This window comes from Hetaerina americana, unplaced genomic scaffold, assembly GCF_022747635.1.
Source record: "Hetaerina americana unplaced genomic scaffold, ioHetAmer1.1.p SCAF_7, whole genome shotgun sequence".
NCBI classification, from domain to species: Eukaryota; Metazoa; Arthropoda; class Insecta; order Odonata; family Calopterygidae; genus Hetaerina; species Hetaerina americana.
The window spans coordinates 46,637,856-46,665,408 of record NW_027287316.1 but is presented as its reverse complement, the minus strand read 5'-3'; the positions used below and the strand labels follow the sequence as shown (position 1 = coordinate 46,665,408).

The following is a 27,553-nucleotide window of genomic DNA, read 5'->3' as shown; positions in this document are numbered from 1 at the left end:
GTCGTACGCTAGGCTCCCTCCGATTGGAGTGTCATACTGGTCTGCTTGTGGGGGTTTTGAAAGTACTTCACTCCACATAAAAATAATATTAATGAGTAGCACTGTAAAAAGGACCAGTGAAAATAATTTTCAAACTTCCAGATCACAATATTGTCGGTCACACTCGATTGAAACAAGTGAGCTGATTTCGGCACAAATTTTTCTACTCAATCCTGTTACAATAAGTGCTTGAAAAATGATTTTATATTGTCAGAAAGACAGTTTCAAAACAGAGGTATGCAGATCTTTGTGGTATTTTTAGGACCGCTGTGTGTGCTTAATATTCATTGACAAAATTAATTACTATTTGCACCACTATATTGGATTACAATAAATCCCCATTTTATTACGCTGTCTTGCGTATGTAAATGTATTATTTTAGAGTTATTTGCTACTCAATATTAATCATTCATCGTGGTTAAATATCTGATATTTTTAATTTCTTGTTTCATCTTTTGACACAAGTAATGTGATTCAAATTCTTTACTCTTAGTTCACCTCCGTTGTGAAGTCATGTAATGAATCCACAGCCACCATACAAGCTAACGGCAAGAAGGAATTAATCAGAACGTATGAAGTGCTGCTAGAGGACACAATTCTTTTCCCTGAAGGTGGAGGACAGGTATCGAAAACTTGACCATTTTAAAGTTCTAATTCTGTCATTTTAAAGGCTGTATTTTTACTATCTGATCTGAGCCAAAATATTTGGACAATGTCCTTGTTATGACAATACTGTCATCGTTTTATGGTGAACTTACTAAAACTTGAAAATAAAAAGTATTGATTTTTAAGCGGTTCAGGATGTATCCTTTAGTTGCTACAGGATAACTCCAGAGAGAATGGGGAATAGAACACTATTTAGGATAAACTTCAGTTAAAGCTAAACAAATTTACAGTTTTATCTTTTGTCTCTCTTCATGTAAAACACAACTCTTTACTTAGCACTTTCTAAGGAAAATCCATTTATGTTTATATTTGCTAATTAGAAGTGGTGAATTTATGGGTTTGTTTTGAAATGAGTCAAGTTATGTGATTTTTTTCTTACCTTCTTCATTGGAAACAATAGGCAGCACATGGAAAAAAATGGCTCCCCTACTCTGATGTGTAAATTTTGCATGCTGTTGAGCATACAGTTGAATTATATCTTCACCTATCAAACCATCATTCAGTATGATTAGAATGGTGTTGATACTTATAACTATTAAGTCTGGTATGTTAGAACTAAAATTCGTTCATACTAACACGCTAAAATCCGAACTAAATAATTCAATTGTTATCCTAGTGGTATTCAGTAATTTATCAAGTTATTACCTGAAATGATATCTTCTTGGGTCAAAACAGTATCCTTGCAAATGGTGACCTATATGAAATGAAATACTGATGTTGGAGTTTCAATCTTTTTGATTAATCTAATTGGAGTATAATTTGAGTGTAGATTTGAGGTGATGTGAGCATTTCATTGAGTTGATTTTCTTATAGGGATTCTATGGGCACGAGTTGAGGAGATGGTTGTGGTTATTGTCAGGGATTTGTCAATCAACAATGCTTAGTCAGGAACTAAGCATTGTTGATTGATTACTCTTGGTCCGCTGATAATCAACAACATTGTACAATGATTATCCGCAAAGTTCCCTCATTTTATTTGCAAAGTTTATTTTCAGTTTTCATACCATCCACATGCTCAGCTTCCACTTCCACCCAGGGTTAATAATGCTTCCTTGGAAATGGCCGACTGTGAGAAAACCCTAACCCTTTAGTTTCTATTCCTTCCCCCCCTTCCTCACCCTTATAATCCCAGAATGAAATGAATGTAATTTTCCCAGAGCTCTCCACTAAATCAGGTTTTATATTACTGACATTTTGAAGTCTAACTCATCCATCTCCCTCAAATCATAAGTTCGCCAAGTGCATGTACATGAAATTGGGCATCAAAGTAATGGCACTGGAAAATCTGACCCATTTGACAACCAAAGAAAGCTTTTCATCTGTATCATTTTGTTTAGAATAAAAAAATGATACCGCAAATCATGGGAGAATTATATATCCAAAGAACAGCATCAGTTTATTTTCACAGTTTTTCTCTGAAAAATCGCTAATATTTGAAGTTTCTAGTCACCCCAACCTTTCTTAAATTTGGGAAATAGTTGAGGCTGATACTTTGTGGAAATTCATTTGTAAAGCATGAAGGGAGAATCAAAATGACTTTGAGTTTCCACAGGAAAGAATGTATTGCTGATGACTAGTTTAGTTACACTGTAGCATCATCTGGATTCCTACATTTCTCTCTAATCTATTTCAGATGATGCCATAATTTGGTGAGGCCAGTCAACAGTAATTAATTCTTTCCTGTGGAAATGTAAAACCCTTGTGATTTTCCCTTCATGCTTTACTTTCTTGAATTTACCATCCAACGATAAGCATTTATAATTGAGGAATCAGTTTAGGAAACATTCACGCGATCTTCACTATTATTTACTGCTGAAGATTATGCTTTTAGTTCTGTTCCTTCAATGACTTGGTCTAGATTCCCAACGAGGGCAGCAGTTTTTCATTTCAGAAATTTTTCCTCGTAAATATGTCATCAGACCTAGCCGTTTAAACAGAAAGCCTTGAATGATGAAAGATAGACAGTATATCTATTATGTTATTTAAATGAAATGTATATTTTTTTAACTGTCATTGAATGTTTCTTTAACTTTTCTTCATTCGTTTTTTCCGACTGCAGCCAAGTGATCATGGTTGGCTTGATGGTGAGGAAGTATTGCAGTTAGAAAGAAGAGGAGATGATGTTGTGCACATAACCAGACAACCATTTACAGTTGGCCAAGCAGTGAAGCAAACAGTTGATTGGAAATTGCGGTTTGACAGAATGCAACAGCACACTGGTACGCAAATAATTGCTGTATTTGACAGCGAATAGAACACTTTTTCCTCCCTAAAAATGCTCCTAAAATATAGGGTGCATCTTTAAAGCTGATAATCAAAATTATGTGTGTCAAAACTGGTTTCTATTAATATATTGTTTTAAGTAATCAATTGCATTGTTTTTGCAGAAGAGTGATTTCGAATTAATCTGTCCATATTTTTATCTGTTCCATAAAAATGATAAGTTCCGGGATATACCTTTCGATTAATTCTGAAAGAGACAGCATAAAGTAAAATTAGATCATATCCACTGAAATCTAAAATTAGAATTTCTCCAATGTGTGTGTGCATGTTTTATTCAATGATGCGGGATCAAGATGGTGCGGGGGCTAACGTACTGGCTTCCCACCCAGAGGTATATCCCGGCAGTGTTGAATATTTTTCAGAGGTATCTCGATCCCTACTTGAGGTGCTTTGTGGAGGGCACTTTGACTAAGTACGCCGTCCGTCGGATGTGACGTTAAGCTGTTGACCCCTTGGCGCCTTTCGTAAAGAGGAGGCTAATGCCGACGCCGGGTTTCTCTCCGCCCTTCATCCTTTCCTGCCCATCCCCTATGGCGCAAATGACCTCAGCTGTCGGTCGCCTCCCCTAAATACTACTACTACTTCAATTATGCGAAAATATATTAAAAATTATGTATTCCACTCAGTTGTAAATGGTGTAATGGGTGCAACTCCCTACTTAAAGCCAATTCTACGTACTTTGGCAATTATGTCCGCATTATTCATAATTGTATGAGTTTTAGTCAAGCACTCTTGACTCTTATAAGCGAATATATGGTTCAAAATGGGGTTGATTAGGAAGTATCCAGAATAACCATTGATGACAGGAGTCTGTTTCATATGCGCAATCATGGATAATTTCAATCGCATCGGCGAAAACATGTGAACAGCAGGGTGTTACTTTGTTTTCCAAAACTGGAATGCACTTTTAAATGAAACATTTTTTTAAATCATCGACATTATTTTATGTTGAGATTCCATGGCAGAGCATGGCTAAAAAAGAATGCAGATTCCGCTATGGTATTGCATTCATGTATTAATTTACGTATGCCAAAGAACACGGAAACAGCAGCAGAAAGGATTTTTGAATCACCGCTGAATGACAACCTTGGCAAAGACAGGAAGAGGGACTACGAAAAGCTATTTGCAGTTTATACAAGCTGCGATATGGAATTGCAACATGGCCGGTAGTAGAGGAAGAATTAAAAACTTGGGTTTGAAAAGAATAAGAAAACAATTTGAACTTTCATAAATAGGAAATAGGTCCTACTGATGTTCGATATACCCTCAAATAAAACATAAATTCGTAAGGTGCAGAAAGTATATTTGTTAAAACGTATGAACTCAAGAAAATTCATTACACAGTCATTTTGTCTTGCTGTGCTAATGGAACAAAATTGCTGCTTCTTTTTATTTGTAAAAGTAAAACCCTGCCTAATGAAAAACTGCTTACAGGTGCTTTTTGCTCACGTTTGTAAGTGCTGGATGGTTGAAAGGGGGATGCAGTTTTGGCTATAAAAGGTGTGATATTGGCATCCTGAAACCTCCCTTGCTAGTATGGGCCCAGTTTCGGGGGTTACAGAATGCTGTGAATATTGTGAAATAATGTGAAAAATTATATTAACCAATTAAAAAGCTTGTGTAGCTGTAATTCCAGGTGATATGACGAGCCAGTTTCAATCCTTAAATGTTTGCATTATTAATCCATTTATAGAATTAATGAAGAAGGAAATGATTTTGAAGTGACACCTTAAGGAGGGGGAGAGAGCCTAGCATTTCACAGATTTGTGATTGGGTCAAAACTTAATGGAATGGTGTGAAATGTGAGACAGTTGTAAAATCAATCAATTAATGTGGAATTATAAAGGTACATGTTGGCACAGATGATGATTTGTCATGCGAAGACTCAATTTCTGAAGAAGAGGCGTCAATGGATTCATTTAGTGCCTGAAATGGACTTATTGGTTTTGAGATTGATGATGAAAAGGCACCTAACTAATATAGCTACTGGTTAATTTTATAGGCATAAAAAACTAAAAAATTAGAAGTATAAGTCATAGTGGAAATTCATGAAAAACGTAGAAATTTTTTTCTTAAAATGCATATGGAAAAAGGGTTTTATATGCTGATAAATATGATAATTTTTCCAACATTCACGTGGTTTTTCAAACTTTTGAGAATTTTAATTATAATCTCAAACGGGCTGATCCAGAAACTTGACTTGGGGGCTGAGGAGATACAAAAACATAAATTTAGGGCACTTGTTGCAGTTATGAAGTAGCTGTGATTAAACAAGTAATTTTCATGTGAAATTGTAAAATCTGGCATATTCATAGAAGGCAAGTAGACCTGATATTTAAAATGCAAATTTCCAGAAGATATATTCCATTGAGAGACCTCCATATAGAGCTGCCCGTACTATCAATGGTTGTGAGGATAAATTCAAACTTTCCCTTACAAGAATTGACAAATTCATTTCTTTCTAAGCAATTTTGCTGGACCAATAGGCCACATGGCATATTACTCACCCAGAGGAGGACATACTTGCCTTCGATTCAGATTTTTATGACTCAAATAGATATTAAAAAAATCTCAAATAAAATGGTTGTCCATTGAATCCCAGCATTCTGATTTCTTTCAAATCCAAATAATACTTGTATCAAATATAAGATTTTTTTAATGATCTTAAATAAAAATTTAAAAAAGCATATATAGGAAGAGCATCTGTGCATTTAATCATTGTATCTGCAAAGTACATAATTTATAAACTGTTATTATAATTGTCTTTAAACGTTTAATAAAAGTTTTCTGTTTCAGTCAACCAAAGAAATGAGTTGCGGAATCAGAGATAAAAATCATTCAAAAATATTTAGCCTGTAAGAAGTGACCTATAGGCAATAGAAAACACATTGGTTAAATATAATTAAATGCAGCTGTTGAAAATGCTGTTTTTTCGCCCATAAAATTGGTATTTAAAAAATTTCAGCTCAAAAATTCTCAGCCAAACAAGACATTATTCTGGATAATCATAACTGTCAGATATTGTTGAAGGTTATATTTTTAACTTATTTAATAGAATACATTTTAATTGTATTGCAGGACAGCATCTAATCACCGCTATTGCTGACAAACACTTTGGCTATAGTACAACATCATGGTGGTTAGGAGATAAAGTTTGTCATATAGAACTTGGTAAGTGTTACAGCCACATCTCTGTGCCTCTTGAATGAATTCCTATTCAACATGAATCTTAACAGATAATTAGAGTGTCATAATCATCTCTGGTTATCCATCCTAAAATTGATTTAATGCTCCTCTCATGAATTTTTCTGCCTGTAAATCTCGTAATTTCTACAGCTTTCTTCTCTTTGGCATCTGTTATTGTATGTTCCATGTATTTCATCCCGGATATTCTTCCTCGATAACCTTTCCCACTCACTTATCCCTCTCCATATTTGTTCATTAGGCCATTTTCTCTCAAAGTATGTCCAATTAAATTATCTCTTCTTTTTATTAGACTTCGTTCTTCTACCACTCTTTGTAGAAACTTTTTGTCAATTAACTGTTTATCAGTCTCTGGTAGTGCTTCTAGTCTTCCGAATTTCTGTTGCTTTGATTGCCCTTGCCTCACTATCAAGGAGGATCATGGTCCAGATATAGTGTATTACACAATGCAAGTAAAATTCAGCTAACCCAATTATGTAATTTTCTGTCAATACGAGGGGATCAAGATGGTGAGATGGCTATCGTACTGGCTTCCCACCCAGAAGGCCCGGGTTCAAATCCCAGCAGTGTTGAATATTTTTCAGTGGTATCTCAATCCCTACTTGAGGTGCTTTGTGGAGGGCACTTTGAGTGAGTACACCGTCCGTTGGATGGGACGTTAAGCTGCAGACCCCTTGGCGCCTTTTGTAAAGAGCAGGCCAATGCTGACACCAGGTTTCTCTCCACCCTTCATCCTTTTCTGTCCATCCCTAATGGCGCAAATGACCTCAGCTGTCGGTCGCCTCCCCTAAACACTACTACTACTACTACTGGTAATACGTGTGTAGAAAACCCATATTTTTTATGTACCTCCTTAAATTTGGCATTAATTAGTATATAAGATTTATTGATAGTTTATTTAGAATATTATCCTAAATATATGATAATCATATGTAGTATTGTGTATTGATAACTATCAAGCATTGAATTTCATTAGTGTTCAATGCAAACCAACAGCAAACATAGTACATAATGGGTTTGCAGTTCATAAAAATCAGTACTTCTCAAATGCATCCCGGTAACATTGTTTATCTATGTATGTATCTCTTATCACCCTAGCCAAATTTCACGTCAAGCTGTCTGAGACCATCCACTGGCTTAATTTTAGGTTCTAGTCTGTGAGTTATAACTGTACCTGATTTATTGTTTATGACTGAATTAGATAGTAACTTCTTAAAGTTTTAGAGTTTAGTTTTAGTTCCAACATTGAACTTAGGAGAGGAATAGGATTTCAAACTTTTAATACCACTCAATAGTTTAGTACAATGGGTTTAATATATGTGTATTTTAGTGAACTTCATTAAATGATTATTGATTGATGGTCAATTCATTTTCTGATAATCAGAGTCAGCCAATGGAAATGTAATGACGGATGCAGAAATGAAAGATTTAGAGAATATGGTGAATGCAAAAATCAGAGAAGCTACCCCTATATCTGTCAATGTTTACGAGGAAGGGGATCCTCACCTAACAACTGTAAGTAAATCTTGGAAAGGTTTTACTGTTTGTTTTATTCCATGCCCTCAAGCGGTCTCCGTTTGTATGTCTACAATTTCAATGAGCCACTTGGTCACCATCTTCAGAACAAGCCAAACAGGACTAAGTTTGGCCTGGAGATGATGGCTGCGTTGTCATTGAAACAACAGCTATCAACTACCCCTCACTTGCCATTGACATCCAAGAAGACTTAATCTAATTGTAGAGCTCTTGAATTCATTTGAGTTGGTGGTCTACTGAGAGCAATGGGAAACAGTTTAGTAGTCAATTGTAAGTATTGATGTATTATACAAATGCTAAAAGAGTGGTTTTTATTATGTATTTAATTTTTGTTGAACATAGGTGAGCACTTTCGTTTTAATGTTTGAACTTCATCCAGATTCCTCCTTAATAGGAATGCATGTTTTCCATTAGGTTAAATACACTGCAATTATTTTTAGGTATTTTATTGCTGCATTTGAATGTATAAAGCAACAATCTGATGTCTGATAACGTCAATTCATGATATTCTGCAGCAACTAGAATAACATATATTTGTGTTATTAACGTTTTTTCCATTTAGAGAAGAAATAGAAAGTATGAAACATGAAATTGCATGGTATGTAGACTATTTGCCATACTAGACCGCAATTTTTGCACTTTTCTTTAATAGGAATTACCTATCCCAGAATTTTACGGACTCCATTTCCAAAAATAATTATGCACATAGCATTTACATGCATAAGTATTTATTTTTCCTTGAATTGCAATTGTTACCTAGGATTGGAGAATTGGTAGATTTTAGCATCACATTCTTAACTATGGTTTCTAATTCTCTTAACCATTCATAAACTAAAAATGTAATCTACCTCTTGCCTTTCCCAAGGTTTAATGAGCAAAATTTTTTATATTTGAAATACTGCTACAAGGAAAAGACATATTAAAGAAAAATATGAAATAACTTAATTTTTGCTAGGATTGGGTCTTTTTTGATATTCATCAGCAAATATAAGTGATTCCAGAAGAACTCCTTTTATAAAGGCTTGCATTTAATCCATAAATGCATTGCCTTTGTGTAAACTTAGTCTGTCACCTCTATCTAAGATTCATTATTTCACAAGGAATTGTAAGGGTTGCCGGAAAAAATGGCGATTCCACTCAGTAATCGGCTGTAGTTCTGTAGTTATAGTAACCAGATGCCAAATACTCTTTACTTCATATTTTTTTTTAATCCTGTAAAAGAAAGAATGGAGGTACTTTCTAATATTAAAATTATATTAATTGTACTAATTACTTGTTAAATACCCAGATTCTTTTTCTTTCCCTTCTCACTATTTGCTTGAGTGAATATAATTTTGTTTTCAAAGGATTGATACTCTATTGATAAAGAAATTTTACTTCCATGGGATGGCAAGTAGAATTCAATTTTTTGACCGAGTATTCATCTATACTGTAAAAACATTTTAGGATTAATAACTTCCTAAGTTCAATTTTAAAAAGAGTCACAATGGAATTATTTTTCAGGTCCATTGGCAGTTTATTATAAATAAGTGAGGCTATGTGGTGGGGGCCTTTCTTAGAGATAGGGAGTGGTTGATTTTTCAGGTGCACATTCTCCCTTTGACGTGCCAAGTGATCATGCATGGTGGAAATCAAGCACTGATTCTTTTTTACAAGCAAAGAGCAGTGAAAGATGTTTATGCATGGCAGAGCCATTAATTTCAGTGCCTTAAATAGTGACTTTCCTTGGGTACTGATGGGAGCATTCACCATTGCTTTTATAGAAGTTTTTTTCATAGAAAATGCCTTCATCTCTGATCTAGAGCTCACCCAGAGGACAACTCCATAGGCCAGATAGGAATGAATTTTGACATTGTATACTAGTTTCAAAGTCTCAGGTGATGTAGTTATGGCTAGTTTCCTCATCATGTATGTCCCAGTGGTCAATTTATTCATTATTACATCAACCTGAGAATAGCAATCAAGATTTTCACTTGGAGATAATTCCAAAAATTTTGTGGAACTGGACCATTGAATGGATTTATGTGAATCTTTCTGAGATGATGACGTAAATTAGATGGATTTATTTTATTATGAAATTATAGAAATTGATAATAATAAAGAAGTAATTGTTTATTCTCATTCAATAAGAAGTTTTTAGACTTACATCAGTTTGACATGTTTGTCAGAGTATGACAAGCAGAAGTGTTAATATCTTAAACTGTGGATCCCTTTGTGCCTTTTGTTAAGAGTAGGCTAATGCCAATTCCGGGTTTCTCTCCAACCGTCATCCTTTCCTGTCCATCCTTAATGGTGGAAATGACCTTAGCTGTAGGTTGCTTCCCCTAAAACAATTGCAACAATCATACAATTTGAAGATCATAATGATAAAGCAATGCCATAAATCCCAATATTCATAAATTTGGTGTTGAGTATGATGTGATCTTTATTATCAAATGTTTAAGATAGGTCAAGAAAGATCTCAATTATCACTTTTTGATTAGGAAGCCCACAAATGATTGTTTTATCAAGTTGAAAGGTTGCAGTTATGGTTGACTTTCCCTTTATGAAGCTATGTTGGAAAAAATGAAAAAGATTGAAGTGGATTAAATAATTAACAACTTGATTGTAATGCAGCTTTTAAAAAATCCAAGAGATTGCAGAAATGATTGTAATGTGTCTATAATTTCCTGCTTCTCTGTATGATCCTTTTTTATGAATTGAAACTATCAGTAAGGTTTTGAGTGCAGTGTAAAAATGACCATTAGAGAGAGTCTGGTTAAAAATATCAGAGATAACCTTGGTTGCCATTTTAATGATTGGCATAGATACCCCATCGTGCCCTGTACACCATTTTTTTCAGAAGTTATTATGATATTTTCAACTTCTTTATGAGTGATGGTGCAGGAAATATTGAGTTTGGACAGATTTTTATATTGTAAATTGCTAGACTAGTGCTTTTCCCAATTTGGTAGAATTGATTGTTGAAGTGGTTTGCAATATCAACTTGTTTTGATACTGGAAAATGATTGGAATCTGAAGGAATTAAATTGTCATTCCTAAAGATGTATCTATTAAATAGGAGATGGTCACTGCAGAAGCATTGTGTCCACAGCTAAGTCGATGGTCACCAGTGATAGATGCCCTGATAGCTTGGATAGGGTGGCTTTGGTACCTCTATTATTGCCTCATCTCCTCTCTGTAACTTATTCACCCCACTTTCCTATTGCATTGGCATGATGGACACCTTTCTATGGACACTCTGGGCATGCATTAAAATTCTCTCTGCATCTCACAACCTGGATAAAAAAAATGTCAGTAATTCGTCATGAGTCATTTTTATGATCATATATTTGTCTCTGCAGGTGAGGACCAGAGGTCTCCCAGAAGGCTTTAAAGGTCCAGTGAGAGTGGTTACAATAACAGGAGTTGAGGATAACATGTGCTGTGGAACACACCTTTCACACCTTGGGCAGCTGCAAGCCATTAAACTTCTCTCGTTGGAGAGGGGGAAAGCACGAGGTGGGAAACCAAACCGGTCCTTTTTTCTGTACTTCCTTGCTGGTGAACGGGTCCTATCTCGTCTGGAGGAATCACTTCTGAGAGAATCACAGCTGACATCTTTATTAAAGTGAGTTAGAAGAACTACTACTTCTTGGCACTCACAAGTCTGCTAAAAAGAGCCAGAGTACAATTCAGACTTTTGATCCATATTTTGCTAATGTAATCTAAATTGGCAAAAGCCAATGAGAAAAATCCAGCTGCATTTGGTGAAATTTCTTGGTGGATATGTATAATGTTGTTATGGTTGCAGTTTGAAAAGATTTTTCTCATTCTCAGGATTAGTTTTTTGTACCCATAGAAAATATCAAACTTTTAAAAGTTGGTTATGTGTGATAAAGAAAAACTTGGCAATTAGTCACTGAATTATGAAATTTTCAACTGAAAGAGTTACCAGTTTATAATTTATTCTCCATTATTAGCCATTCATTTACAATGTTGGTTGACTACAATCTGCTATTCTTATCAATACACGGTGTGGTTTCTTCTCAGCAGAAAATTTCAGGTGTTTTAAATTGTAAATATTGGATCTGCTGTTTTTTTATCTTAGTGCACCATGTATGTAAACTCATATTAGCAAGATTATTTCCTACTGATCATGCTGCTACCTTGTACAACCAAACAAAATTAACGTCAGAAACGTTTGTGTCAGAAATGGCATTGCAAGCACGAATATGTACTTGTACTGTAGCACAGCCTTGAACATTGCATTTGCACCTAAAGTCATAGGTTTTTGTAACAATTTGATAATGCAAAGGTAGCTTTTGAGTGTCGCTACATATGGAACATATGGGGAAATACATTTTACTCAGTATTGCAGCAAAAATCTTCATACGTGAATTCATTTTAACAGAAGTGATGTGTAATACATCTCTAGACACTATTTCACCCTTAAGGATGTAGGGTATGCCTAAAGTGCTCAATGTTATGGTTTCAATTGTGTACTTATCTCTTCCTTGTTTTCTTAGGAATGCTCCTGCTGATCATGTTGACTTGGTGGATAAACTCCAGAAATCATTCAAGCAGTGCAGCAAGGTAAATATTTTTTTCCAAATATCCCTTTCAATTATCATGCTTTGACATTACTGCTTGTCCATTATGAATTTTTCATACGTAACTCAAAATCTAATGACAGGTTATCTGGAAAATGGATTCTAATTGTCCGAACTCAATTTTACAAGCTAATTAGACTGAAATTTTCAATTTGTTCACTCCCATAGAAACAGATGAAGTCAACTTCACCAATGGATATCCTTGGATGTCATAACAATGTCCGAGGGTCCCTTTCTTTTACAAAAGGAGTCGGAAGTTGGATGTTATTTGAAAAACCTCTGTGGAACCAAATGCCATCGATATTGTCAAAAATGATGTGCATCTATCAGCATAAAAGTTGTTAATGTCCTATTCCAATGTTCAGTCAACAACTTGCACGATTGATTTCTTATAAGTATTATTAGCACAAAAAATGAATTATTTTTTTTACTATTGAATCATTTCTTTTAGTCATGATAACAAGTAATTGCTTTATAGACTACAAATTAAATCAGATCACTGGGAAAACTCTTAAGAACCATTGATTTACGGATTTCGGGAGAATTTACTTGAGTGCAGTAATTTGTTCATTTTTAGATTCTTTAGGTATTTATCACTTGTGAGGATCTGTTAAACTTTGGCAATTCAATATTTTATCATGGGTTGTGATTGTCCTGGGGGTAGAGCGTTGAACTACTAACCGGAGGGCCCGGTTTCGATTCTTGAGCAAGCCTCTCTGGGCACCATCAGCTCAACTCAAGCTGTGTAATTTTTTGGGTACCAGATCCTGGAAAACCCTAACCGGCACAGGGAAAGGAACTGGCCCCCTACCCTGATGTGCAAATTTCACATACCATTGGGTTAGTACTGGGTGAACTCTATCATCACCTACCAAACCGACCTTTGGGTTGATTACGGTGTTTATGGCTATTTCTAACATTTTATCTTGATTTTAATGTTGCCAAAATTGATCAAGCATTGTTGTTTGTCCCTATCCAAGTATTAGCCTTAACCAAAGAGCACTGCAATATGATTGTTTTCCAACCCTCTACAAACAGTTTCACCCCAAACTGTTATTATCTGTACTGTTGCAATAGAGGTTAGCATGGAAATGGAAGTGCACACAGAGTAAGACATTTCAAAATCAGTCATGCATTGTATATATGTATATAATCTTCAGAACTAGTAGAGACACTTTTACTTACTCTTATCCTATAGGAAAGTACTTATCATAAGACCAAAAATCATGAATGTTGGGAAAGTATATTTTATACGAGGGTCATCCGGAAAGTAGTACCCGTTCGTGAAATAAAGACACAAAAGTAAATATTAACAAACATAAAAAATTTTATTTGAAAGAGGATACTTTAAACTACTTCTCAACATAATCTCCAAGCAAATTAAGGCATTTGTCATAACGTGTGACAAGTTTCTGTATTCCTGCTGCATAGTCCTTCGCCGCCAGCTCATTGAGATACGCGAGGGACCCATCTTGCACAAATTTTTGCATAATGCAGATGGTGTTTAACAATTTCATGAACAATTGTTCGAGAAACATTGGGAAAATGCTCACAGATGTCATCAATTGTGACGCGCCGATCGTTCCTCACGAATTCGTCAACTGAGCTCACCAGTTGGTCTGTAATGACAGACGGTCTCCCCGAACGCTCATCGTCGTGTGTGTTCCCCCTCCCCATGTTGAAGTTGCGACACCACCGCCGAACAGACGACTCGTCCATTACATTGTCTCCATACACCTCCTTTAATTGGCGATGAATATCACATGGGCGAACGTTTCTTGCATTGAGGAATTTAATCACTGCCCTCACTTCACAACTGGCGGCGTTCTCAATTTTTTTAAACATTGTAAACAATCACAGAAACAACACAGGCAATGCTAGCGTCACGCAACTTGGCTCAGAGAAGGCAGACAAGCCACTGAAGCTATCTGACCTCATCCAGCGGCTACTCGCGTCGTCAGCACTTCATGCGGCACGAACGGGTACTACTTTCCGGATGACCCTCGTAGTATAATACTATTCTCTAGGAAATTATTTTTGAAAAGACCAAAATTTATCAAGTTGAGAAACTAAATTTTACAATGTAATTACTTATGGTAATAGTAATTCATCTTCAATGGGATGAAATGTGATGTATCAGCTGCCTTATTTTATATTCAAAATGTCCATCCTTATGGGCAGTATATGTTTATGTGATATGATGTGCATGCAGACTTTTCGGCGAATTCTCTTAAACTATATTTCAATTATGGATTGGTTGACATTCTTTGATTCCACAAGGTTTGTTCATGTTCTAAATTTTACCAATATTTTTCTTGAAACTCGAAGTAAATAGAATATTTTGGTTGATCTCAACAGATTTTGGCTATCATTATGAAAACAAAAAAGAGATGGCTGAATGATAGAATGCATAGGTTTGCGTAGCTGCCAATAGAGTGAGAAGTTTTTTCATTTCTTAGTGTACAATAATGACTGTAACCATGCACTATTCCCACTTGTGTAGTTAAACACCCATTAAAATTCATTGTCGATTGAATGAGACGTATGGTGATGGTATTATGGATGTGAAAAATGTGCATTTGTTGGTATGAAGTTTCAAAGTAGGCCAACATCATGAGACAATGAACCTAAGAAGAACTTGTAGTTCTAAAATAAGATCAAACATTGTTACTTTGTGTTTCCAGAATCTTCAGACAGTCCTGAGAAATGTTGCTGTTATGGAGGCTGAGAAGTTTAAAATGTTGGATCCTAAGCCTAAGTTTTACTCTTTACACAGGTAAATCTCTAAATGCTGTTCTTCCCATTTTCATGCTCACAAAATAAGTTCATAAAATCAAAATGGTGTGTCGGCTTACTATTTAATATATTACTATTGTTTCCAATATTTACAATAAATCTATTGAAAGTCATTCATCTTAAATATTAATGATTGTTTAACATATTAGTTTTGTAAACATCTAAACATTTAAATGAGAAAAAAATTTAAATTACTCAATAATATGCTGTGGAAAAATTTTTCTGTATTTATTTATGACCACCATTTATTTTTATAGGAAGGAGGCAGAACCAGACTTCATGAGTGTGTTCCTCAGCGAGGTGGGGAAACAGGTAATAGGGTTTATTTATTTACACATGCATTTATTGATTATATTATGTACAGCATTGAGAATTAGCATCACTTATTTCAGTATTTTCTTAAGTTAATGATGGAGAATAATTGAATTGTCATAGCTGCAACTCACAGCAATGTGCATGTATTACACTTTTCAGTACTGCTAGGGTATTATTAATATAGAAGACTCGTGAACCATTTCTGGTCACAAACTCTGAAACACGAAGTGCTGGATTTTGTCAATGATATTTTTGGGGTTGAACCTTCAATAGAACAAACTTTCAGAAACATTTATTTACTGCTACATTGTTACTGCAAACCATGGCCGCACAGTCTAACAAGACACTAGATCTCTCGACAACATTCACCAAGGGGGCACTTATTTACATGCTGCACAAGGCATTTGGCAAGCAGAATACCCACTTTATGTCTATTTCCCTAACACCCTGGTCACCAAACCAATGATGAGCGATGTGTGAATTTAATTTGGAATTTATAAGTATTAAATTATGCTAATGAAAGTACTCAAATTCCTAATTTAATGTTAATTTAAAAAATATCACAATTTAAAAATACATGGTCTGTCCCACAAATAAATAGCATAAAGCATGCTTCCTGGAAGGTGTTGGAAGGAATATTGTTCAGGCATCTTATCAAAGCCTCTTTTATGTTATCCAGCATTCCTAAATGGTTGCCTTTGCTGCTCCTTTAAATTTTTGAGAATAAAAAGAAGTGCATTGGTGCAACATCAGGGCAGTTGAGGCAGTGTTTCCACCTTGTGCTTGCCAGGTACTTGGCTACTAGGAAGACGATGTGGGATGGCGTGATGTCATGGTGCAGCCTCCAGTTGGCAAAGATCTCCTTCCTGACACATTGCACTCTTTTCCACAGGCTTTCAAGGACTTCGTGTAAAACTTTCTGTTCACTGTCTGTTCCTGAGGCGAAAACTCTTGGTGAATAATTCCTTTTGAGTCTAAAAAGACAATGAGAAAAAGACTACTTATTTCTGGAATTGACCCTGTATATATATAAGTTATTTAAGAATGAGAAACAATATGTTAACTTTTAACTCCATTCAATTATGAAAATTCAAAATCATGTGTTGGAATCATTTAGCAGCATGTCTCTTTTAAAAATAACAACTCAGTAAAATAAAATAACCCTCAACATTTGAAGTAATGAATTTTTAGCAAAGAGTCATTATCATATAACATGTGCATAAAGGATTGCAACCATTGATGAGTGCAATGGAAAGTCAATGTGAGAGATATGGGATTAAAATACATGGTCCATTATGAAAGTAATGGGCATGATTTTATTGTGATGCGACTATCCATGGTAGCATGGTAAAATCAGTCAGGAAATGCGGTGTGTGGTCTTCCCTTTCAATGCAGTTGGTTGCCAGTTTGCTCCCAGCAGTCTGAGTGGAAAGAAGTGCCTTTGCGTGAAGTGTGTTTTTCGACTTTGTAACATGGCAGGAGGGAGGGCCCAGCCACACCTCCTTCATCATTACCAACTTTCTGGCCGCAGCACCACTCAGGTGGTCCCACAGCCCCATTACAGTCCCAACTTGGCTCTGTGCGACTTTTTATTGTTCCTCTGGCTGAAGAGAGAGGTGAAAGGAAAGCATTTAGAGACCGTGAAAAACATTTAAAAGCATGTCACAACATTCCTGCGAGACATTCCCATCAAGGAGTTTCGGGGTTCCTTCCAGGCAAGACAGACATGTCTCCGCAAGTGTATTAATGCTGGGGGAGAGTGTTTTGAACAACATTTCCCAGAGAATGCATATTAATTTTATTGTGGACCCGGCGAATGCAAATAAAATGAGAGTTATGAGGTTTTGAAGAAAGAGAAAGGCTAAGTGAAATATTAAAATAGGAGTTCATAAACTAGAGCAGGTGGAACAGTTTACCTATCTCCGAAGTGTTCTGGACCAAAATGTTCAAAGTAGTAGGGACATAAGATGGAGATGAATAATTGATCGAAACACTTTTCCAATTGATAGAAAAAGTTTTTTATTTTACGACTGGGTTTCGATGTATTATATCATCTGATGATGATGTAATACATGGAAACCCAGTCGTAAAATTAAAAAAAAAATTATCAAGTGGAAAAGTGCTTTGATCAGTTATTCATTATGTTCAACTTCTACCACATCACACCTGAAGCTACTCAATGAGATGGAGAATTGAATTAGGCAAAGAAGCTTTCAAAAGGAGGAGGAAATTGATAGCAGGGACGTTGTGTGGGGATGCTAAGAAAAGGCTCATCAAAAATTTGATACAGAGCGTGATTTTGTACAGTGGAGAAACATAGTCATTGACGGATGATGATAGGCGTATATTGGAGTCTTTTGAAATATGAGTGTGGAGGCGGATGGAGAAGGTGAAATGGACTAAAAGGAAAAAAAACAAGAAAGTGCTAGAAATGGTTGGGAAGGAGAGAGGATTGTTGGAGAAATCCAAAGGAGGAAAGAAAGATGGATGCAAAGCATTCTGATTGGTGATGGGTTGTTGAAGACATAGAATCTTAGGCTTATAAGTTAAGGGTTGGAATAGGATAACGATGTTGAATGGAAGGAAGTATGCAGAATGGAAGAGGTGTTAATTATAGTTTTTGGATTTCAGTTTGTGTTTGTTAGGAGTGGCAAGGGAAGAGGTCTCTGCACCATTTGGTAGCTTGCATCCATCCATAACTCACCATAATCAGTAAATAATTGTGTTTATTATAAATGACATTCAAGTGTGCTTACATATACATATATAGACACTGTGGTATGGTGGTTGTTTGAACAATCAGGGGAAGGTATTTGTACCATTGCTCAACCATTTAGTGAAACCATTCTCAAACTATTTAGGCACATTTGCACAATTACATCTGTGCGGCACCTGCATGTCTGAAAATCTAACCAAAAGTTTTCAAAGAATTGCAATATGTGGGATGGTAATTACGATTTGTTGTATGTAGCTAAAAAATCATTAATGTGGTCAAAATGATTCAAAAATCATGTTTGAAGGCCATTTTGTTGCCAAGTTTCAGCCAAGTATCACAGCTGTTGATTATATTTTTTTTGTCTTTCAAAAGAGTAAAATTAAATGTCATACTTTTAATTTCACATTGATTCCCATGCTGTTCTTATTGAGACCCAACATTGTTATCAAATGCGACTCTTGATTCCCTTCTTGAAATTTTTACTTTCTGCTGAGGTCACTGACAGAGGTCATATCCTGAACATTTCAAATTGGCAACTGGTACCAATACCTAAGGGGTGTATGCATCTGAGTCAGTCATTTGTAGGAGGAGAGGCACTTGATTCAGTGAGTGACGGAATGAGGCATATTTGTTTGTACTAATGTTTGTACAAGATGTCAACTCAGCTGGAAAACTTGGGAATTCTGACAATTACTTAATTTCTTAAAAAAATTGAAAAATATGGGGAACAAAAATTTGCATCTCAAATTTTAAATAATTAGAGATTTGAAAAAGGATGAGAATTTTAAAGGCAAAATGTGGTTGCGATATGAGAATCAGGAATCTCTGATGATAATGATTTTTCTTTTAGATATTTACGACAATTCCTGAAAAACACCATTGATATGATTTATCTGGTACAAATGGGGAAATTTTATTATATGAAAACAAAGAAATATTGTTTTACTAGATATCTTAACAGTAATTCTCTGATTCTGGCTCCGTTCTAAAATGTTTGCAAGACAGCATTTTTGAAGGATTTCATGAAAAATGAAAGCATATTTTTTGTTGCAATATTAATATAGGAAAAATTAGTGTGCTCTGAAACTCATTTTCTTTTCAAACTTGTCATTAATGGGATGATTATTTTTCAGGATGTTCTATTTTTCCTGACGACAGGAGACCCAACAGGGAGTGGTAATATGATATTGTATGGGGAGCCCAAACTTGTGGAGAAGCTAGGACCAATGTGAGTCATTATACATAGTTTATGCATAGCCAAGAATATTGTTAACTTCTGCGACCATACAGATATTGAAGGGTTTATGTCTGAAACAATTCATAAAATTATTTTTTATGCTGAATATAAATTAGTGCAGTCATATTCTCCGAAGATTTGATGCTTTCAGAATAATTTGTAACTAGATCATAATTTATTTAGTCAGGCTGTCAATAATTGCTAATGGTTATTAACATTACTAATCACTCATAATATATTGCAAATATTAATTAGCTCTAGAATTATATCCTTAGGATCCAATGAAGTGAATAGTTCTTTAAACATGCTCAGTTAAACCTTTTCCTTTTAATAATTCCTCACTCTAAGAGTCAACCTGCCATTTTTTTTGGTTTCTTTGTGAAATTCCTAATGCAGGTATTTATTATGGAGTGGTGATATGAATAACCATACATTTTAGGTTTTGGGTCGATTTAATTTATAATATGTGTTCACGAAAAATAAAAACTCTCATTTGGAATGATGAAACTATTATTTTAGAGATGTTTTCCAAAAAAACTTACTGTTACAAAAAAGGCTAGGGTAACAAATGAAGTTAAAGAAGCTGGCCAAAAACTCGAAGAGTTAGGTATGATAAAGAGACTAAGGGGTGTTCCTATCCTTGATGTTGATTACAAGAAGGCCAAAGAAGAATATGCTATCATTCTAAAACATCCTTAAAAAGCTAATTATAATTATTTTCTTGTAAATACTGAAAATAGGATTAGAGCTATGTGAGATATTGTAAACTGGGAAACTAAAAGAAACAGCGTGGAAAGTATAGAAAATTTAATGCTGAAAAATGAAAATGGTGACCAAATTTCTAATCCAGAATGTTTTGCTAAATTAAGAAATACTTCTCCACTCCACTTCGACCTGAAGACGCCTCCAGGACTGGGGGCGAAACAGTTGTCCACCAACTAAACTACGGGATGGTAATTCCCAGAAATCAGCATGGATTCATCAGATAGACGGCGCGGAAGCCTAAGGATTACTAACTCTTGAAGTTGAGTGCTTGGTAATCCAAAACCTGATAGGTATTACCATTTATATGTGAGACAGTTTGATGAGACAGCTATCCTGAGAAGCTATCCATTGTTTGTTGTGTCTTCTTCAATAACAAACAAACTGATTAGCAGAGTAAATGAATACTGGGACCATCTCAGAAAGGAGGCCGTTGGAAACCAACTTGAAGAAAGAAACTTCAACTGAAATATACCCTCAGCCAATAGTGGAAGCCATATAGGTCATGTGGGCATGAGCTATAGCCAATCAGAAATTACCTGAGCTTAAGTGGAGGATATTTTAGAATGGCAAAAATGATGACCTTGTAAACATAACACACAGCAAGACAGGGTTTTTGTTGTGTGCTATGTTTACAAAGTTTACTGTTCTTCCTTTTCTGTATCTATATGGCACAGTAGAAATAAAAGCCTTTTAACTGAACTGATCAACTGGTGTCAATGCGCTGAGGATGATGCCAGAGTTAGCCATCAAAATATCGACAGCTGAAAACCTTAACCAGTGAAAAATCTGCTAAGACCACTAGAGTCTGCTAATTGCTCTTAATTCCTACATTTTGGAGCTTAAATGCATTTGCAGGATATTCTTGAAAGGGTTGGGAAACTATTTTATGTGCACCAAATAGCACCCCTTCTACAATTTTCATGAACTTAGTGATCTAAAATAATTTCAGTCTAAAAATGTAAATTAATAAGTAAGATTTTGTAGCTTTCATAAGTATCCTTTGAAAGTTTGGAATAACTACCTCCTATGATTATTTTCAGTCAGCTATTCTGAGAATTGCATATTTTGCTGAGCACTCAAAAGATTGTTTTTGTTATTAATTGAGCATCTTTGCATAATATGTGCTTTATTTTCAGTGTCTGTGAAATTTTGGGTGGTAAAGGTGCTGGAAAAGGACAAAGATTTCAAGCCAAAGTATCCAATTTGAAGAAGAGACCAGATGCAGAAGCAGCAATTGAAAAATTTCTAGCTGTGCCTGTAGATGGCACAAATGAGGTATAATTATGACTGTGATAATGTAATTAAATTTTCATCGATAGGTAAGAGATGATGGACACTGATAGGAAGATGTAATGTGTTAACACTGGCATCCTAACGTAAGAATCAGATTTGTAAACGACTTCAGAATGTGGTTCCTGTTGGTTCAAATAAACCTTTGGGAGAGATGTATTTGTTTTATTCAAGTTGAAGGTTTAAAGATAATCCCTAATCATAGTTTCATTTCAAAATAATACTTGCATGCATATATGGGTCACAGTAAGCATAGGCATCATTCATTCTTAAAACCATATCTGAAATTGCTTAGTATTTCAATCTGAACCACTCAACTTCAGCCCTTCCCACATTTTCTAGTTTCTCCCCTATCTGTTGATTTTGTCATCAATGTCCAGAACATATTATCCACTTCTGGGCCATTCTTCAAATGGTCATTGTCTCTGATCCATAGAATGCCACTTTCCTCACAAATATTGTCATATACTGCCTCCTTATTTGTAATGCTATCTTCTTTAAGCATATTAATTGTCCCTTTTCTTGAATTATTCTCTTATTTGTACCTGCCAAGCTCCTTTTATCCCAATTTATAGTATGCTGCTTAATTGGTAAGTTTAAGTTGCCACTAGCTCTAAGGTCTCTCCTAACATCACAATTTTTACCTGCATCTTCTCTGCCCCACCCCACATTATTTATGCACAAAATTTTAGTTTTCTTTCCCTTAATTTTCATTGGCTATCGTTGAAGTACCTTTACAACCATTGAATTACCTAGATTCCTGCAGTCTTCTCGAGTCTCTCCTATGACTGCTTTACAATTTATGAACCAAGGTATTCTAATTTCTTTTCCATTCAAATTAATTCCTGTGATCCCCTTAATGTAACTTAATGTCATTGACGTAAAAGTGACGAGTTGTTGCCCGGAGTTCAACATAAAGAAATGTAATAGCGACTCGGAGGCATCTCTGTCTTTACCCCTATTTTAAAACTCTATGTGCTCCAATCAACAGATGGGACATTGAAATCTCCACCGATTATAATGCTGCAATCATTGTTTTGGGATGAGAAATTTTTGATTTTCTGATCTAGATTATTATAGAATTATCTTTGTCATCTGGCAGTCTGTAAAATGTGTATACATAGATTCTTTTGAATTCAGGACTTTTAAGCACCAAACACTGTCCAAGCTGTTACCTGGAAGCCCTGCTGAGGCAAGAATTCTTAACCACATTAAAGGCACCACCTTCAATTCTATTTACCCTGTCATTTCTGTAAGCCGAGAAGGATTTTGGAAAAATTTCACCATCTGCAATATCAGTAGATAACTAGCTTTTTAAAATTTGTGGTCTCTGGCATTACTTTATGGAAAAAACATAACAAAATGAAATGAAATTACTGACTTTGTAATTCCACACACTTTATTTGGAAGGTGACCCAGGTTTTGACGTTGAACGTCATCATCAGATGGCAGAATGATGTCAAAACCTGGGTCATGTTCTAAATAAAGTGTGTGAAATACAAAGTCAATGATTACATTTCAATAACCAGGTTTCTGTTCAAATAATGACACCTGCATCTGTGCTTTGAATAAAGTGATGATATTCAATGGTATAGTGATGTAACCCATGAAATGGGTTGCATCAGTAAACTCAATCAATTCCTTATTGGTGGGACTCCTTAACGTATTTATCCTCGAGGTCAATTTGATCGGTGATATAAGTAATGCAATGTAAATTATGTTGACATATATCGGATATTGAGAATCTGGGTAAAGAAAGTGCATATGTTATCTATGACAAACAACCAGCTATTAGTTGCAAATTTTTAAAAGATTAGTTCTAAACGTATTTAATATACCCATGGATTTTATAAACATATTCCGGCAATAACTGTTACATGCCTTGGGGAACTACTATCACCAGTGTCTCATATTCTGATCTTTTGAAAAATAATCTTCAGAAATCAATCAGATCAAAGGTACCCTAACATCTGACTGCAAGTGTCATTTTGCGACGTGATAATGCTGGACCTAATACTCCCCGTGCTACAGTTGCAACCATCACTGATCTTCACGTTGATACTCTTCCACATCCACCATACTCACTAGACCTCAATCTAGTGATTACCATATGTTTGGACCACTCACATAGGCAATAGGGGGGAGAGAAATTTTATTCTGATGAAGAGATGCACCAGGTAGTGCCGAGTGCCAGCGTACACGGCCGCAAGAATTTTTTTCCAGATGAATCTGTGCACAGCCTGTAAGCTCGAGGAAGTGCGCTGAGCATATGGCATGTACTATGTTGAAAAATGATGCACTTGTATTCCACTTTTGTTTTATAAATCACACACAAAAAAATATTTACCGTTTTCATTTTGACTCACCTACGTACTTATGGTTCAGAAAGGGGAGAGGTATGTGTGATGCTGTTATAGAAATGAGATTATTAACTGAAAGGAGCATAAAATACCATCAGGATGTATTCTTCCCTTTCATAGACTTTAAAAAGGCATTGTATGAAATAAATAGGTAGAATTAATTTATGTATTTCATAAAATAGGAGTAGATTGGAGTGATAGGTAGCATCCATAACATGTATGTTCATGTTTCTGACTGCTACATTCTTAATTAATGAAATGTGCTGTCAGTGCCAGATATTTTACAATAGTGTGAGAAGGCCAACCATCAGCACACTCCTCCTTAATCACTCAAAATATTTTATTATGAAATTTTTCTCTCTTTCAAGAATTTGTGGTAAAAAAATTCCCTGAGAGTAACTTTCTATCAGGTTAAATATAATTGGGATTGAGTATCTAAGTAATATTTCAAAACTATTTTCTTTCAATTGCTCTTAAGGATTGGTAGTTTTTTGCAATGAAACGAAAAATTTGCTCATCAATCTCTCTCCTCTTAGAAGTCCCCATTGGTTTGGTATTAAACTGACCTAATGTAAGTTATAACTGTCTTTTGAAGTAAATAACATTATAGTATTCATGCATGCCAATTAGATCTTTCATCTCCCTCGACAGTAAACATGTCCGTATAATGAAATAGCAAGGCTTGGAAATTATTTTGGTGTTTATTTATTTATTTATTGCTTTATTCATTATAAATTGTTTCAGCATGGGTTTCTCATTAACAAAAAAATGTGCATCAATTTTGTTAGTATACATTACTTGGAAAAAGAAAGTTATTTACATTACATAGGGGAATTTAACAAAAAAATACTGAGACTTTTCTTTCCATGGTGCCCAGAATTTATGTACACAGTACAAAGGTCTAATAAGCAGGTATACTTAAAGATTATGCTAAAAAGTATCTGATGGAGATACTTTCAAATCTGGAGGAAGCATGTTAAAAAATTTGGCTCCTTGATGGCATGGTCCTTCAACACTCAAATTAGACAATCTTGCCTTCTTGTGTATTTCCAGTTTAATATGTGTATCATGTTGATGGATATTTAGGTTTTGTTCGTATATAAGCATGTCATCCTTAACAATATGATTAGATAGTATGTATAAAGAGCAGCCAGTGGCATGATTTGCAGCTCATGAAAATGAGGCCTGTAGGAGTATCTGCAAGGTAAGTTTAAGATAGCTCTAATGGCCTGTTTCTGCACTTAAAAAATGTTTTGGCTACAGCTTGAGTCAACCCAGGATGGACCCCTGAGTAACACCTGCTTTAATCTCTTTTTCGACTGATTAGTAGTTTACTTTGTGATTTGTAGATTCATTAAGATGGGATATTTCAACTCCTTGATGTCTTTCCCTGAAGATATGATTGAAACATGCATTTGAGATGCCAAAAATACCATTTTTTTAAATTTCCTTAACTAAAGCTCATGATTTAAACTTTCAAAAGGCCTATTAAGGTTAAAGCATATCCTCTGGGATTGTCCATGGCATTGAGTACATTTGTTACTAATTCATATAGTGCTGTGGATGTTGATTTTCCTTTCCTAAAACCATGTTGTTGATTAGGAAAAACTTTTTCTAGGAATTTTATAATAGATTTTAACATAACCTTTTCAAAAATTTTAGGAAAACCAGGGATCAAACTTATTGGTCGGTAGTTTCCTATATTGTTCACATCACCCTTTTTGTGAATTGGTATAACTTTGCTCAACTTCAGGCGTGATGGTAAAATACCTTCAGACTGAGACAGGTTGCACAAATACACAATGGGCTTAGCAATTTGAGAGAGCAACTTAATTACTTTGTCTGCTATATCATCTCTCCCTGAACAAAGCTTATTGCTAAGAGTATGGCCTATGCTGATAATTTCATATCTGGTCACAGGATATAAATGTATGAAATGTGGAACTGTTGATGGATGGGTGACAAATTCAGAAATAGAAGTTAGATTCATGAAATTGGAAACAATTTTTCCTGGAGTCTCAGTGAAAATATTATTATAAGTATTTGCAATGACAGGATTTGATTGGACACCAACAATCATGAGTTCACAGTTTCTGTGAGGACTAATTTCATTTGTTTCCCTATCTATACTTTGCCAAGAAGTCTTGATTTTATTTTTTGAAATTATGATCAAATAAGATCATTATGAGATGATTTTGCTTTTGCAACAATTTCATCAAGAAATTTACTGCATTGTTTATATTTTTGTTTGAGCATTTCATTTTAAGATTTTTTGGCTAGCTGATGTAAATCTCCTTGTTTCTTGCTAAGGTTGATTATTTTACTTATTAGCCTGGTATGCATTTTGTTACCTATATTTGTGCCTTTGCATTTCTGAACTGTAAAATTTGTTTCAAAGTTAAAGTTGAGTTTGCAAAGAAATGCATCCATTTTGTCTTCAAAAGTATTTTTTGTATAAATCTCATTCCAATCTTCACTTTTAAAATCAAAACTTTGAAGCTGCTGTTGGTCGTCAAGAAAAGCTCTCAACTAAACTTAAAATTTATTACATTTTTAAATTGGTCGGCTCTAACATCAAGCAAAATCCCAATGTGCTCTGAGAAGGCAGAGTCCATGGTATTAAGATAATAATTATCTAAGTTAATCATGACCTGATATATTAAGTAATTCTTCAGGTAGTTGTTAACCAAGTTTCTTCAGTTACTATTGCATGAATGTTAAAGGAGTCCATAACCGACTGCATTTGCTTGACTTTTTCACTGTATATTTTAAGAAATTTACATGGAAGTCATCACATAACTCAATGCGAGTGGTAGTGTGATAAATATTCTCCATTTCAAATTGAAATTTCAATCAGGGAATATGCACAGACAGACAAGAGTCAATTTATGCATTGGTATTTGAGCCATCCAAGGTCAACTTGGATGTTGCGGATCGTAAAGACTTTCCTGAGGGAGGAGCTATTATGAGGGAAAAAAAATGGCCTGACGGCCACATTCTCAGGCCAGAAGGATTCACTCATTGACTCGCATTTATAAGAATCTGGGGTGAAAACATAGGAGGAACCCTTAGCTTCTAGTTTCATCACTTCCAGATCACTTTTTGCAATCTCTTCAGGAAAGATAATATATCATCTACGGAAATAGCAATCAGTTGCACTTTCGAAATGTGAATATAACACTTTTTTAAGTGCTGCTTAAAGACACTTTAACCATCTACTACCTAGTAATTGTGCTAATTACAAACTCATTGGCATTGTTCAAATCATCAGGGGTATTGCCCATCATTTTATAACCCGAAAATTGAGTGATTGGCCATAGAAAATCAATTGGCAGTACAAAGAATGAAATTTACACAAATTGCCATTGGGAGTTTCTAAATTAAATAAACAGTATTATATTTTTACACTACATTTCACTTTAGTGGGTAAATTTATCTTAGATGAATTAAATTGTTTTAAAGACGGGATTTTCAAAAAATGTAGCAATAGTTAATATAAATTCTGGAATTACACTGAAGACACATCTTATATAGCAAATAATCATTTATTTTATATGTATTTCCATCAAAAATTCAATTAAGTGCAACCTTTAATTAACAAAAGCTGATGAATTCTTAATTTTAAAACAGGCCTGCATAGCATCATTCTTCCTGATGTGTTGTCACAACAATGACCCCTTATGCTGCTGGTTCTAGTCGACTGTGGTTTGGTCGCTCTTTAACCTCTCACCATATTGGATTATTCCAAATAATA

General features: G+C 35.0%; 1 protein-coding gene across 2 annotated transcripts; it reads left to right on the top strand.

Annotated features, from left to right (window-relative positions):
• The first annotated feature begins 17 nt into the window (after positions 1-17).
• Positions 18-21,594, top strand: LOC139696927 (alanyl-tRNA editing protein Aarsd1-B). Of its 2 annotated transcripts, XM_071595822.1 has the most exons (12): positions 18-62; positions 142-274; positions 533-661; positions 2,765-2,924; positions 6,067-6,159; positions 7,577-7,707; positions 11,073-11,338; positions 12,237-12,303; positions 15,005-15,096; positions 15,374-15,428; positions 19,281-19,375; positions 21,286-21,594. In XM_071595822.1, exons 2-12 carry the CDS (start codon positions 236-238, stop codon positions 21,428-21,430), a joined length of 1,272 nt encoding a protein of 423 aa, XP_071451923.1. In that variant the 5' UTR covers positions 18-62; positions 142-235; the 3' UTR covers positions 21,431-21,594. The 2 variants fall into 2 exon arrangements, with proteins under 2 accessions (XP_071451923.1, XP_071451922.1); XM_071595821.1 differs by having other exon boundaries at positions 24-274.
• The last annotated feature ends 5,959 nt before the right edge of the window (positions 21,595-27,553 follow it).